The sequence below is a fragment of the Myodes glareolus genome, chromosome 18 (assembly GCF_982192425.1).
Source record: "Myodes glareolus chromosome 18, mMyoGla1.1, whole genome shotgun sequence".
Classification (NCBI taxonomy): Eukaryota; Metazoa; Chordata; class Mammalia; order Rodentia; family Cricetidae; genus Myodes; species Myodes glareolus.
In genome coordinates, this window is record NC_142043.1 from 8,123,472 (window position 1) to 8,139,356 (window position 15,885).

At 43.2% G+C, this 15,885-nt stretch overlaps 1 protein-coding gene across 2 annotated transcripts in view; it reads right to left on the minus strand.

Moving 5' to 3' along the window:
- Positions 1-15,885, minus strand: part of Kif6 (kinesin family member 6) — a 303,195-nt gene that overhangs the window by 217,413 nt on the left and 69,897 nt on the right. For both annotated transcript variants that reach the window (XM_087897899.1, XM_087897898.1), the window contains exons 5-6: positions 15,117-15,226; positions 88-217 (exon numbers count right to left, since the gene is read on the minus strand). In XM_087897899.1, coding sequence (XP_087754025.1) covers positions 88-217; positions 15,117-15,226 — 240 coding nt within the window. The remainder of the gene's footprint in view (positions 1-87; positions 218-15,116; positions 15,227-15,885) is intronic.

Below are 15,885 nucleotides of genomic sequence, written 5' to 3' on the forward strand. Positions count from 1 at the left end.
CAAGATCATTTTGAAGGTCTTTGCAGCCTTCAGATTCTAGTATGACTCGTAATTTTGGAAAAGTCATTTGAGGAGAGATGCTATTACCTCTGCAATCATTCTGTTGGTATCCCCCAAGAAGAGCAAGTTCAAAGCTTCCTCCTCGGTTGTTGCCTGATGAAGGGACAGGTTTTTCAGGTGAATGTGCTGATCAGGGTCCTCCAATATTGTCACTTTCCTGGGGAGAAAGGAAGCACGGGAACAAGTGCTACAGGAAGAACTGGAAATGTCGCCGCGATCATGTGTTCCCAAACCATCCAGCAGGAACAAACACAGGTGATCCCAGACATCACTGAATCAGCACTAAAAAAATGACACCCCCCTGGAGAGGGCTTTTAAACAGCCCGAGACTGGAAAAATATTAACCTCCCAATTAAAGCTGTATGCCACTGCAATCTCCAGGTCATTAAACCAACTTAAAATACATGTTTTATTGTATTAAATAGAAAGCTGTTAACTTTCTTCCTCTGTATCATTAAATGAAGTGATAATTGGGGGCAGGTCATAATCCAGTTTCTTATGTCGGCAACATACCGATCTTTTTTCTGTCTTATCATGCCCAATGTACATGATATCCTAATTCATAGCCAGCTTACACAGGAAGAAAATTTGGGTAGTGATCAGTCTTCTTGGAGGGATTCTCTTGGATTTTTCTTATCAAGGCATAAAAAAATTGTCAAGAAGTTTATGAAAAAGATTAGTTCATTCATCAAATCCATTTCTAGGACCTTACTTTTTCCTGCTCTGGCATTTCCCACCAGAGCCTTGGAATCAGATCCACTACTCCAGTTTCCTTAGGGTGTCCCAGGGCCAGCCTGTTCCCTCCCAACCCTGCTCCCCAAGAGGGCAGTTGACATTCTCTCCTGGTCCTTTCCAGGCTCCCTGCAGCAGGTTCCTGCAGGTTTGGAAAACCCCCAACTCTGCTCCAAAGACCTGCAGATTTGATTCTCAGAGTGGCTAGAGAGGGTTCCCTCCCAAGAGAATGCATCATTCACGGGTTTTGCCAAAGGCCATCTCTGCGTGTGTTTCACTTGCTTCAAACTTCAAAATTCATGGTGTTGAAGAAAGGCTGGTACTACCTGGGACACTTTTTTCTTTAGAGAAAAAGCATATGGACATGCCATTCCCGACCATAAAACATTACTTACTGGGGGCAGAAGTTGATAAACACATCCTATGTAGGGCTGAGCTCTAAAACTTGTTCTTTGCACTTGGACCAGTAACACATCTATGCACTGACTGCTACCCACTGCAAAAGAAGATTCTCTGACCAAAGCTGAGGAATGCCCAGGTCTATGGGGATCAACATAAATGCTCAAACGGCCACTTAGTAAACAACAGTAGCAGGCTCTACCCTAAAGACAGTGACCTTCTCGGGAATACAGTGCCAGCCTGCGCATCCCTCCTGAGAAACAGGCCTCAAGCCTAAGCAGAAATGGTGAGCTAGCCCCGACTGCCATGCCACTACTGCACCAGTGGGCACATCCTGTCTAGAAGGTTAGCATTGCACCATGAGGGGTCCATCCCTGAGTAAGATCACTGAGGACTTTTCCAACCCAGCAGCCTGTACAGCACCTTTGGACATTATGAAACCAGTCAGCAGGAAGGAAGTTTCACAGTCAGCTTGAGACTGGATTCTCTACGTCCTTCAGACAGAGTGTGTGATGTCATCAGCGATAAGGTCTTCACACCCAAGAGGGCATACAAGCCCTAATTAGACTTAGTGGGTTATAAAAAAGAAGACATGAAATTTGGAGGGTGACACACTGAAGAGAAGATGGAGGAGTTAGAGGAAGGAAATCCCGGATGGAGCTTCATTCTATAGATATATGAAATTCTCAAAAATAAAAAGTTATTTTTTAAATAAAATATGTGAATTAGGAAAAAACTTATTTAGGATAAGGTTACTTTTTAAACGAATATTTTTCAAATACCATAATTAATTTCTTTCCATTTTGCAAGGAAGTTTCTGATCTTTTTATATATAATTTGTGGGCACCTAAAATACTAACTGCAGTAAAAAAATGTAACTTGGCCAGCAGCACACCTGCAGCAGTATGCCCTGGAGGGTGTGCCCTGGAGGGTGTGCCCTGGAGGGTGTGCCCTGGAGTGGTGTGCCCTGGAGTGGTGTGCCCTGGAGTGGTGTGCCCTGGAGGGGTGTGCCCTGGAGGGTGTGCCCTGGAGTGGTGTGCCCTGGAGTGGTATGCCCTGGAGTGGTGTGCCCTTGAGGGGTGTGCCCTGGAGGGATGTGCTCTGGAGGGGTGTTACTTTCCTGCCATGGCTCCTTTTGTCCCCTTCAATAATACTCACAGAGATAGAAAACTCCCTTCCCTTAGCCAATACAAGGGCAATTTATTTTTTAAAAAATATGACTCATAAGTGCTCAGAAGGCCTGAAGCCTCTTTATAATTGACATAGATGAGTTGTGTTATGATGGACATAGATGAGATGTGTTCTGATTGACATAGATGAGCTGTGTTCTGATTGACATAGATGAGTTGTGTTCTGATGTGGATAAGCTGTGTTCTGATTGACATACATGAGCTGTGTTCTGATTGACATGGTTGAGCTGTGTTCTGATGTGGATGAGCTGTGTTCCGATTTACATAGATGAGCTGTGTTCTGATTGACATGGATGAGCTGTGTTCCGATTGACATGGATGAGCGGTGTTCCGATTGACATAGATGAGCTGTGTTCTGATTGACATAGATGAGCTGTATTCTGATTGACATCTGTTCTGATTGACATGTATGAGCTGTGTTCTGATGTGGATGAGCTGTGTTCTGATTGACACGGATGAGCTGTGTTCTGATTGACATAGACGAGCTGTGTTCTGGTTGACATGGATGAGCTTTGTTCTGATTGACATAGATGAGTTGTGTTCCGATTGACATAGATGAGCTGTGTTCCGATTGACATAGATGAGCTGTGTTCCGATTGACATGGATGAGCTGTGTTCCAATTGACATGGATGAGCTGTGTTCCGATTGACACAGATGAGCTGTGTTCTGATTGACATGGATGAGCTGTGTTCTGATTGACACGGATGAGCTGTGTTCTGATTGACACAGATGAGCTGTGTTCCAATTGACATGGATGAGCTGTGTTCCGATTGACACAGATGAGCTGTGTTCTGATTGACATGGATGAGCTGTGTTCTGATTGACACGGATGAGCTGTGTTCTGATTGACACGGATGAGCTGTGTTCCAGTTGACATGGATGAGCTTTGTTCTGATTGACATAGATGAGCTGTGTTCTGATGTGGATGAGCTGTGTTCTGATTGACATAGATGAGCTTTGTTCTGATTGACATAGATGAGTTGTGTTCTGATTGACATGGATGAGCTTTGTTCTGATTGACATAGATGAGCTGTGTTCTGATTGACATGGATGAGCTGTTTTCCGATTGACATAGACGAGCTGTGTTCCGATTGACATAGACGAGCTGTGTTCTGATTGACATAGATGAGCTGTGTTCCGATTGACATGGATGAGCTGTGTTATAATTGATGTAGATGAGCTGTGATCTATTTTGAGCAGACTCCTTTATGCCTTAGATTTTGCCTCTGACTAGCTCAATACACTTTAGCTAAATTCAACCTCCAGGACACAAAAGACAGGATTCTTTCTAAACTCCAGAGCTCACCATGAAGATGAGAAACATTAAGTAGTATTTGAAGATGAAGTCAGAAAATAAGTGATGAGATAGTATAATATTTAAACTAAAAAAGCACTTATCACGAGTTAAAGAATTCTCCTATAATGCATGAAGGATGAACATAAGACTGGATATTACTCCTTCCCTACAAGACCCCAGAAGGGAGAACTCAGAGAAAGGGAGGCAAAAACAACTCACCTTAACCCTAGTCATAAACATAATCCCAGGTCTTACACTATTATCACAGCCCAACAATAGCCCTGCATAACCCCAGAATTAATTCTAATCCTAGCCCTAAACTGAACAATAACCTCGGCCCGAGCTCTAACCCTAGCACTGGAGCTCTGACCTGAATCCTACTCCTGTCCATAGCCAGGAGGAGCAGGGGTCACACCCACTGAACACCACCTTGTCCCCAGGGCAGCTGCACTGTCTCATTTAACCCAGCAGTTCTCACAAGGGTTTCTGATTTGATTGGTCCTGGTGCTATCCGCATATGTATGGGTATGGTATATGGGCCAGTGTTGAAAAATACCCATCCCAGTCCCTTAAAGGTGGGTACATACGGAGGCTAATTTTGGCTTCCTTGTCTTTATTTCCCAGTCAGCTTCATTTGTGTCCCAGGGGGAAAGTGGCTGAGCATGGGGACAAGCCACACCTATACAGGGGCAAGGCAACCGAATTGTTAAGAGTCTAACCACCTGAGACAAGCAAGCATAGAATAATTTGCCATGGGACCCTCATTTAGTTTTAGGCTATGCAAACCCCCTTTTTGTAACAATGCACTTGGAGCCTGGTTTCTTTACCTGCACATATCATGCACACGAGTACACCTTCTCCCAGACAATGCACCCAGCAACCTCAGACTCCCCTGGCAGCCCACATGGTGCTAGCCCACATGTCCTCCCATAGGAACACCAGTACAAGTTTCCTCACCCCTGGACAAATTTAGATGTGTATTCAAGCGTATCTGGGTATGAAGAATAGATGGACTGATCTTGACTAACTGGTTTTGGGTGTGGGTATAAAAAAAAAAGAAAGAAAAGAAAGGCAAAACTGCTTCCTCTAGGGAGTATTTAAGGTGAATCCTCCTTGATCATCTTATTCTTGTATATAATAGAGTGTGCATAAGATTAAAATTCAATGAAAATTTGGAATTATGGAATTCCAAATGCATTATGGAAAAGGATTGAGAAATAAGGAAAAATGATTATATAACCTAAAATCTGCCAATCCTAGTAACTGGCTCTTCCTCCTAAACCTCAGAAAGGGAGCCTCAAACAGCAATTAGGAACCTTGAGTATCCCCACTCATGTGACCCACTATCGGTCTTAACAGTGTCCCTCTATGACCTGCCCTATTGCTTTTGCTAAGTCCTCTTGCTTCTAAAGAAAACCTGAGAGAACCCTAATTTTCAGCTCTTTGAGTGAAGGGCCAAGAATCTGAAATGCCTGGCCCAGACCCTGATCACCAGCAATGCATTCTTCCATAGGAAGTTTCTATTGGCCATGTAACCAGAGGGTAAATCATGCCACATGACATTAGCCACAGCAATAACTATGACTCAGTGGAGACTGGGCATCTAGCTAAACACTGTAGGGTTTATTTCATCACTAAATCAAATAGAAAAGAAAAAGTTTGGAGAAGAAGCCACACCGTGCCTGTGTTTTCTGCCACTGTTAAACAGGATATACAAGCACATAGGGAATGCTGAACAGGCTCACTGGGGAGACAGCTAAGAGGCTTAGGGCCGTATCTGGGTACAATGGCAGCATACGGAGCAGCAGCAGGTCCATGTTGTTACCATTGGTGGCTGACCTCGCTACTTTTTCCTTCTGGATTACTTACAGCATTTGGTCTCTGATGTGGCTACTCTTCCTTTAAAATACTACTTTTAATACTTTTTAATACTACTTTTTTAATTTAATGGGCCAACTAAATACAAACATTACGGCCATGTACGAGCCTGGTTGGCCACTTTGCTCAGAATCCAGTTTGCACTTCTCTGGGTGTTCCCTCCTGCCGGTGTCAGAATATTTTTTGATGCTGTTTCTCATGTGTTCTGATTTCTTGTCTATGGGGTTTTCGAAAGGCAGATGCAGATGCTGGCTAATGTGGAAGCTCACAGATCATGCTCAGTCTGCTAAGTACTCATTTGTGGTTACCCCAGCAGTGGTTTGTTTTTGAGAGAGTCTTATTGTGGAACCCTTGCACCACCTGGAACTTGCTATGTAGACCAGACTGGCCTCGAACTTACCTGTGCATGCTTCCAGAGTGCTTGGATTAAAAGTGCATGCCACCATGTCCAGCCATTTCTTCACTGGCTTCTGCCCCATTGCTTGGACACGAGGCTCACTGCCCAGCCTGCTCTTGCTCAGTCTCCCCAGAGTTCTCACTGCCAGCCTGTCAGTCCCACCCTCTCTGGGCTCTGGAAACCCTGCTCTGGTACTCACTCTTGCCTTGGATGCTCACTGGGAAATGAGAATGTTCTCAGCTCCACTATGGCTAGCATTGCTTTTAAGGGGAAACAATGAAGATCGGTGGTAAACGTTTTCATCAAGTTGCTTCCTTCCCCAGCCCTCTCTCTCGTGCCCCTGCTCACACCACAATCGTTATTTCCTCAGACTTCTGCTCATTCCTTGGTTCTGACTACAATTTTTACAGGCTTGCAAGAGGACTGTATTAGTGTTTCTTAAATAAACATCTGACTTCCAGGATGGAAACCCACCAGACTATTTACTTGATTGCTTGGAGGGGCCTGTGAATAGTTTCCCTACAAAATGCTTCTAAATTGTTTAGATGTCAAGAAAAAGTCTGGTCATCCTGAGTTGGACACCTAAGTGGAAAAGTTCTGCTTAAGTGTACCCAGCCTGCTCAATGATGGGGAAGCAACAAGCTTTGTGTTTTCTCTATAAACAGAATCGTTTCCATTTGGCTACTCAGTAGGAATTTGTAGGCTCATTGTAACTTACTGGAAGGCATATGAAGAACAATAGCCAAATTCTTGCTTTCAATAATGGAAGCCATCAATGAAAGAGCTGTCCCTACTCCACACCCTCCCACCTCCACAACATTCCTGCACCATCCACTTGCTTGACAGAAATTTCCCAGAAGTTACTGGCGTGAATATAGATCCTCGTTTACATGTTACAGACACAGGCTACCATGCGATTTTTTCTTTTTTGATGTGTCAACTTGCAAACGTTGCACTCAGTCAAGCAGGCTGTGCACTGCACAATGGCACTGTGGCCAAGGGGTCCACTCCCACTGTGATTCTGCGTATTTTTAGGACAAGTGTCTACGAGAGAGATGTGCAGTGTCATTTAGCTAAGATTTCAATACTGGATGCTGGAGTCTACTGATTCTTTTTATTGGTTTTGAAAGATTTATTTTATATGACACGTCTGTGCCCACAGAGGCTACAGGGTAGCATCAGGTCCTCTAGAGCTGGAATTAGGGACCTGTGTGAGCCACCCAGCAGGGGTGCTTGGATCTGAAGTCTGGTCCTCTGACAGAGAGTAAGCACTCAGCCACTGAGCCATCTCTCCAGCCTGTGATTCTTTTACAGTAATAGCCATGAAAATCATCACCCTCTTAAATGCTGTGCTTCCTATTTAGGAATTCTAAAATTAACTAAGGAAAGCAGATGGCCATTTCTGCACAGCTAAGAGCAGCAGGTCTCCTGTTTGCCTCAGGAGACACACTTTAATGACACTCCCGTTAGAGCATGTGACACAAGGTGCTTTCAAAAACAACTTCTATTTTCATTTTAAATTACTTAAATATAGAAATAGACTGAAGACATACAAGTATATTTGTGCGCATATCTATATATAAACATATGGATAATTTAAAAACCAACCTTTTTATATTTTAAGATAATTGTAGATTCATATCAGCTGCAGGGAATAATTTTAAAAAGCCCGCAATTCTTTTCCTATGCGAATATTTTTTTAAAAAAAATTCAGTTTTTATTTATGTGTGCGTAAATGTGTCTGTGTGCACCCCACATGTGCAGACACCGGTGGAGGCCAGAAGAGGGCACTGAGTTCACTAGAACTGGGGTTACAGGTAGTTGTGAGCTGTCTAACCTGAAGGAGGGATTGGTGCATTCTTAATCCCTGAGCTATGCTCTCCAGCCCACCAGTGAGAATGTCTATGGGACTATTAACACATCACAGTGGGGCAATGGTGTTGGGAGTGCCCACCATGCTGTGCTCATGTGTGAACACAAATATTAACCCCTGCAGTTTGTACTGCTCGAGAGCCGTGGTGCACACCCAGCAGAAGACGGTCTTCAGCCACACCAGTCTTTCATGCTGTTCCTATACAACCACCTGCACCCTCTACCTGACAACAACTGGTTCTTACTGGTGTGTTTCTATTATGCTGGTACCCAAAGAATGTTGCAGAAATGGAATTCAGTAACACTTATACGTAAGGTTTCCTGGGGCCTCATCCCAGTTGCTGACTATGTCAATGGTTTGTTTCTTTCTGTTGCTGATGGTTGTTTTCTGCCCTGTGCACATTAGGGGCCCCTCTCTGTGTCGTGAATTCTCTGGGGCTTGGCAGATGCATAGTGCCCGACATCCCATGACCACATCAGATCATTAGATAAACTCGTTCCACATTCATGACTTTCCTCAAGCTCCGACAAACATGATCATATTATTGTCTATAATTGTGCTTTTACCATAATGTCAGCTAGATGGACATGCAGGCCTTTTTAAGGTTCTTCTGTGACTCAGCAGTCTCCTTGGTGTTAACCCTGTATGGATGTACCATAGCTGAGGAATATCATGGCTACACTCAGCCTGGGGCAAGTATGGATGAGGCTGCTCTTGATAATTGTGAACAGGTTTTTCTGTGAATTGGGGCAATTATCTGGGCACACGGCTGCTATGCTGAATAATGGATATTTGGTTTATGAGATGCTCCAGTTGGTCTCACAGATGGGACCACATCATTCTGCGTTACCACCAGCAGTGAGAATGTCCACTGTTCTACAACCTTGCGAGCCTTTGGAATTGTCAGACTCTAGGATTTTAGCCATTCTCACAGGCATTTAGTGGTGGCTCACTGTTGTTTCCTTTAATTACAGATGGTTCTGAGCTTATCTGCAGCTGCTAACTTTTCATCTGTTAATTTAGTCCACAGAGACATGGCGGGGGAGATCTGTCCAATTTGAAATCATCCATTGCTTTATCCTTTCTGCCTTTTAAGAGTTATTGTACATTCTGCATATAAATCCATTTTACAGCTTATTATTTTATGTGTCACATATATGTATATATAACACATGCATGCAATGCCTGGGGAGGTCAGAAGAAGCCAAGTCCCCTGGAGTTACAGATGGCTGTGAGCAATGTGGGTTCCTCTGGGAGAGCAGCCAGTGCTATCAGCTCTAGACATAAGCTCTGTATACAGGTGTGTTTGCAGTCATTCTCTTTGAGCACATGCCTTGCTCATTCATTGTTTTAAAAGAGGCTTCCACAGAACAACAAAAAATTAATTTTAACTAAGTTCAACTTATCAGTACTCTTTTCTTTCATGGATCATACTTTTGGCATTATATCTAAACACTCATTGCTTACCCCAGCATTGCCTATATTTCCTTACACGTTATTCTCCAGAGTTTTACTTTTGAACTGTATATTTAGGTCTTTGAAAGATTTCATTAATTTTTGTAGTGCAAATTTTTATTTTATTACTGATTTACATATGTGCATTTCTTGGTGTGTCTATGTGCGTATGCGATGAGGTTTCCTCTAACCTGAGGCAGTAGTGCCACTGAAGGACAGTCTCTCAACAGCCTGACCAGCACTGACAGTCACTACTAAATCCCAAGCATGCTCAGGGATGCAGAGGACGCAGGGAGAGTGGAATCATTGTCCTTGCTCTTTTCCAGATGGGAGCTCCAGAAAATATCCAAATCACTATTCTTGGTAAAGTGGGGAGAAGTCACCAAGAAAGGCCCACACTGTGAACATCACCAATCCTTGACCTTTAGATGTTGGACATTATACGGTGGATGAATAGTATTTGACCATATAAAGAAATAGAAAAATGAAAGAATTTGTCTAAGTTTCTCGCTGTAGCTAGATTGTGACGATCGTGGCTACTCAAGAACCCTCTAATTCTTAGAGAGTGGCACCCTTTTTTCATTCTGGCCACACTTTACCCTGAACAGTGGGTTCGCATGGACACGGTCTGTTATTCCTCTTCTCCCTCATTGTCTCAACCTCTTAGCTGCAATTTATTAACTATTTCCCCCTTTTCCTCTTCACATGTGTATGTGTACACAGGCATGTTTGCGTTTGTGGGTGTGCATGTGGATGTGTGCAGCACTGATGCTGGGGATCATCCTTCAGAGCTCTTCTCCTTATTCACTGAGACATGGTCTCTTAATCAAACTCAGAGCTTGTTGATAAGTCTAATCTCCATAGGCAGCTTGCTCTGGAGATCCTGTCTCTGTCTTCCACGGATGGAATTATAGGCTAGCCACCATAACTACCTTCATTTATGGGGGTTCTGGTGAACTGAACTCTGATCCTCACACTTGCATGGCAAGTATTTTAGCCACAGAGCCACTTCCCCAGCCCCACAGATAATTTTTGAAAAATATTAAGGCACTGACACTAGGGAAACTACTAAACCAAGGCAGACATAGTCCTTGTCACATACGCCCCACCTCAGATTATTATAAATAAGCACACACTGTGTGGTAAGGCAGACAAAAGTCACACCTGCAAAGGTCTTCATCATTCCCTACTCAAGTGTTTGACGGGAATCTTCTAATGGACTCCTTAATTCTCACAGCCCCGTTGTATAAAAGCTCTCGAGACCCTTCTTGCCACCCTAGCATGAAAGTGTGAAAGTCTGGATTTCACTTGTTGCCCTAGTGCCAATTAATTGCTCTGAAATGCTGGGTGAATGAAAGGAAGGAAACCTCTCTGGACTTTATGTCCCGGGTCAACAATGAAGAAACCAACCATTGGCGATTCATCTTTTAATTCTAATCCAATCAGTCCTGAGGTTTGAGGTGTAATCCATCTGTATCCCTTATCTCACACTCTTCCTGACTTCTTCCCTTTCTTTTTTTCAAACATCTCAGCTTTATCATTCCTCACCATTTAACAGAGACCATAATTCCTAATTATTGCTTAATATCTGCAAACTATTGGGTATTGATGAGCCTAATTGAAAATATTTTCTTTCTTCCTTCCTTCCTTCCTTCCTTCCTTCCTTTCTTCCTTCCTTCCTTCCTTCCTTTCTTTCTTTACCATTGGCCATGACAAAGGAGCAGCAAATTGCAATTGTAGTTCCATTTGTCAGCCCACCAGAAGGGAATCCTCTGATTCCCAATTGGCCAACCTTGCTTAGCAAGGCCACAGGACTGCAGACTCCGGAATATCTTTTGCTTCTGCTGTGCCTTCACATGTTTGCTGCAGTTCTCTCTCTCTGGTATCTAGCATGGTGTGAGTGGACGTGGGGAGAGCTCCACTGACTGTGATATAGTGTGTTTAGTGCTTAGAAACATCACGTTCTACTGGGCACTTTTACCTGTGGACTGTCAAGATGATGGCCCCTCTCTCAGCTGTATTGTCTAATTTGAAACTAACAATGATAGCTTATACAGAGTTTTGATGAATAAAAGTAAATACAAGGATATGTTTCACAGCCAGAGTCTGTGAATCTCACCTAAGGAGCTGTATGGACTGCAGCTCAAGTTAATGGCTAACAACTGAGTCCCAGTAGCCCAGCTAGTTTAAATTCTTTTGACCTTAATGTTAGGAGATGTGTTCGTTCATAGATCTCAGAGTGCATTACAACTGAAACAAAGCTTTGAAAATAATAAAGTTCGACTAAGATGTTTTTGTTAAATAACTTTAAGGTGAAAAATCCAAGAAGACAATCTAAAGTCTTAGAAAGTCACATAGTTGAATGTGGAACTCTTTAAGGTCAGGGAACAAGAACAAAGCAGCCCAATTATTACTGGCTGATGTACTCTCCTTGCTAGGTTTGGTTGATGACTAAATGTGATAATTAATTTCTTATACCCATTTCTGCCCTCAATCACCTGATATTAAAAAAACTATTAATGAGTGGGTATGCACCTAAAGATTTTTTTCATGTATAAAAGTTTAGACTTGTAATTCCATTAAGATTCCTTATAAGATTACCTTCAAGATAAGTAATAAAGTAATTGGCCCTTTCTTTGTAACTGCAAAATGCAGCCTGCCAGTAAAAGACCTGACAAGAACCCCTTCTTGACACATGGTTAATCTATAACAAGTTGCTTGGGTATAAATATACATGTGTTCTTGGGATAATTTGTCTTTCACCTGTAATACATAAAATGTTTAATCATGTGAGGGAGATGAAAATATGTTTTTACCTACAATCATTCACTTGAGAAATGGAATGCAACCATTTTGACTCTTGTACTGCCTGGAAGATTCTGCTGGGGTATAAAACGGCAAAACATCTTGAGAGGAGAGAGAGAGAATAAAGAAGGAAACCACCGAGAGAGTTTGTGAGTGCCTTTTTCCCTAACCCCCCTCAGATAGAAAAGTTTAGCCTCGCCGACTCTGTGGATTCCTATTAAAGCCCTGTGCTGCTGGAAGCTGGTCCCCCAGACAGTGGTAATTTTTTAACCTCCCCCTAAGTTATAAAATAAATCATGGGAGTGAGTCCCAGAGGATCCCAAACAATGCAGGTCAGCGCCGTCACTCTTAGTCACCCAGCAGAGCCTGACAGTGCGGCTGTTGCTGCAGACATTACACACTCTGGTCAGAGGGCTTGGAGACATCACGCTGATACTGCTCAGAAAGTTTTAGCCCTAATGGCTTTCATAGTTCTGAGAGGTGCTGTGTAGGCTGCAGGGAGAAAGTTATCAACAGCCCCCCCACCAGGGGAGAAAGTTATCAACAGTCCCCCCCCACCAGGGGAGAAAGTTATCAACAGTCCCCCCCCACCAGGGGAGAAAGTTATCAACAGTCCCCCCCCACCAGGGGAGAAAGTTATCAACAGCTCCCCCCACCAGGGGAGAAAGTTATCAACAGTCCCCCCTCACCAGGGGAGAAAGTTATCAACAGTCCCCCCTCACCAGGGGAGAAAGTTATCAACAGCTCCCCCCACCAGGGGAGAAAGTTATCAACAGTCCCCCCCCACCAGGGAAGAAAGTTATCAACAGCTCCCCCCACCAGGGGAGAAAGTTACCAACAGTCCCCCCTCACCAGGGGAGAAAGATACCAACAGTTCCCCATCACGGGAGCTGAGAACTGAACCCAAGACCTGTGCTTGCTAGACAAGTACTTTACCACTGTGCTAAAGCCCCAACCCCATCAATAGTCTTATCCAGCTGTAAACCTTGCTAACTTTAGTAATGACTGATCTGACAAGATAGCCTCATGGCTGTGATAGTGGCACGAATGTCATGGGAGTAACCAGTGGCTTTCTAATTGGATTCGAGGCCCACTATAAACCTGGCCAAACCCCAGGGCTGAGGAGCTCACAGGCCCTATAGGGACTATATGAATCAATTACCGTTATGAACATGGTATTAAGCAGCCTTCTAAATATATGAGGATAATTTGTTTGTTTGTTTGTTTGTTTATCAAGACAGTTTCTTTGTGTAGCCCTGGCTGCTTTGGATCTTGTTCTGTAGACCAGGCTGGTCTCGAACATACCTGCCTCTGCCTCCAGAGTGCTGAAATTAAAGGTGTGTGCCACCATGCCCAGCTACTGAAAACAATTTAACAAAATTCAATCTGCAGGTATGTGGGTCAGCCTGAAGACCATAAAGCAAAAAGCTGATCAGAACAAAAATGAGCCTCAAGCCAGAAACTTGACATTCAAGCTCTTCCTCGAACTGTCCCAGTGGCTTCTGGGAGTTCTTTCAGATGATGTTTGTTGTAGTGCTTCTGGGCTGCCAGGACAGAGAACACACCAGGCTGACCGTAAGCAACGGAAAAAGTTCTCACAGCTATAGAGGCTCCAGGGCCCAAACCAAGGATTATAAATTACCAGCTTCTCCTGGGGTCCTCTGCATTAAAGACTGCACCAGCCAGCACTGATGGTCCTTTTTAAAGCACAAAACTGTGTTGAGCAGGGCTGCAGCTTAGTGGCCTCCACACATCAGAGGCCCCATCTCCTAACACATCACCCACCACGTATAGCCCAGCCTTCCTACCAATGCCCCTTGCATCACACTCCCATTCCTAGCCTGACTAAGAAACTTTACCCTTTGAAAAGTAAACTTTACTCTCCTAAATTTGCAAAGCGGTTTTCTTACATAGTTGGAGATCTCTCTTCCCTGTTATGTAAATATTTGTAATACAAATAATGTTCTGTTTCCTGATTCCATCTTCGGAAATATGTAAACATAGGAAAGGTGATATGTGAAATACCTCAACTAATACCAATTAAAGAATATATGGATTATGATTTATTTTTTTATTTATTCCAATTTTTGCTAATTTAATAACTTGCTTATTGAATTCAATAGTCAATTGGTTATCTTTTTCACAGAGAATTCATACATATTTCTATATCATTTTAGAGTATTTTATAAGAATAACAAAGATATATATTGGGAGATAGAGAGATGGCTAAGCAATTAACAACACAGGCTGCTTTCCAGAGGGCCTGAGTTTGGTTCCCAGCACCAACGCCAGGCAGCTCACAACCACTTATAGCTCCAGCCCCAGCAGACTGGACACTCTCTTCTGGCTTCCACTGGTATCTGCACTTGTGTGTGCATGTGCACGCACACATATATATACATTTAAAAAAATAATCTTTAAAACATTTTTTTCTTGACTGTGGGCAACTTCGAATACATAAAAACACCTGGAAATAGGCAGATGAACAATTACTAATTACTACATCTAACTCAGGCAGGTTTCACACAAATAGCAGCACTGTGTAATCCTGGCAGGGGGCTGTCCTCTGTCAAAGGTCTGAAGGTTGCATTTCACTGAAAATAAAGAATGCTGATCTGATCAAAAGGTTGAAAATGCTGGTGCTAATGACAGCGGAAAAGCCTTTGGGGACCTTCTGATTGTACTTCATCACACTGTCCTACTGCATAAACTGAACACTGTTTGTGGAAGAAGGGAGCATTTAAAGAAGTGTGTGGCTTTATAGGAGGGGGGTAAAGTGCTGCCCCCAGTCTTGAAATGCCCACTGAGAGCAGCCACTGCACTCTCGTGCCGACTCTCACAGAGACTCCCCCGAGAAATGAGTTCCAAGTAACCTTAGTTCCCATGGCTCCTGCTCATTACAGAAAGATGCTGCCTCCAATGTTTGCTAATTATGATGGAGACCAGAAACCCAGCAAATTTCAAAGGAAACAATGGAAACCAACATCTGAAAACCATTTCCTGCTGGCCTTTGTCATCCCGCTACTCACGGCAGATCTTCCAGTTTGGAGGCCTCGTGTCTCGGATCCAACAGGTCGTAGCCACATTCATTGTAGATTTCCAAGTAAGAAATGTGTGTTGTGTAGATCTTGCTGCTGTCCTGGTTGGAGAAGAAGGGAAAGGCATTATGTAATGACTAAAAACAACTGTTTGTCCCTGGGCTTTCTCACAGCATCCCTCCTTTGCCTTTCCATTTTGTAGGATTTACATTTGCAGTTTGTGACACTTTTGAGTTACTGTGGCCATCTGCATAAAGTGGTTTTTTTTGCTATATCCAATATCCATGATTACAAGTAATTTCAGTTTATCAGTTTTTATTGGTTCCACATTATACATAAAATGTCAAAATACACTTGCAGTGAGCCAAGTTGGCTATAGAACTGAATAATACATTGTATTTTACTTTCCAGATCCCCCAAAAAAGTTACTAAGAAAAAACAAACAAGTTTGCATTCTGTGAATTGTCTATTTATACAAGAGCAGAGGTTATTACTTTGGTTCAAAGACCAGGAGCCAAAGTTTCCGTTCATGATCATACTATGATGTGGGATTCCCCTCTGAATGCTGTGAATACCACTGGTCAACAAAGAAACTGTCTTGGGCCTGTACAGGGAATAGAGGGGGGGATGGGACTGAACTGAATTCTGAGAGGAAGAAGGCAGAGTTAGAGAGAAGCCATGTAGCCCCACCAGAGCCAGATGGAACTTTACCTGGTAAGCCATAGCCACATGGCAATACACAGATTACTAAAAATGGGTT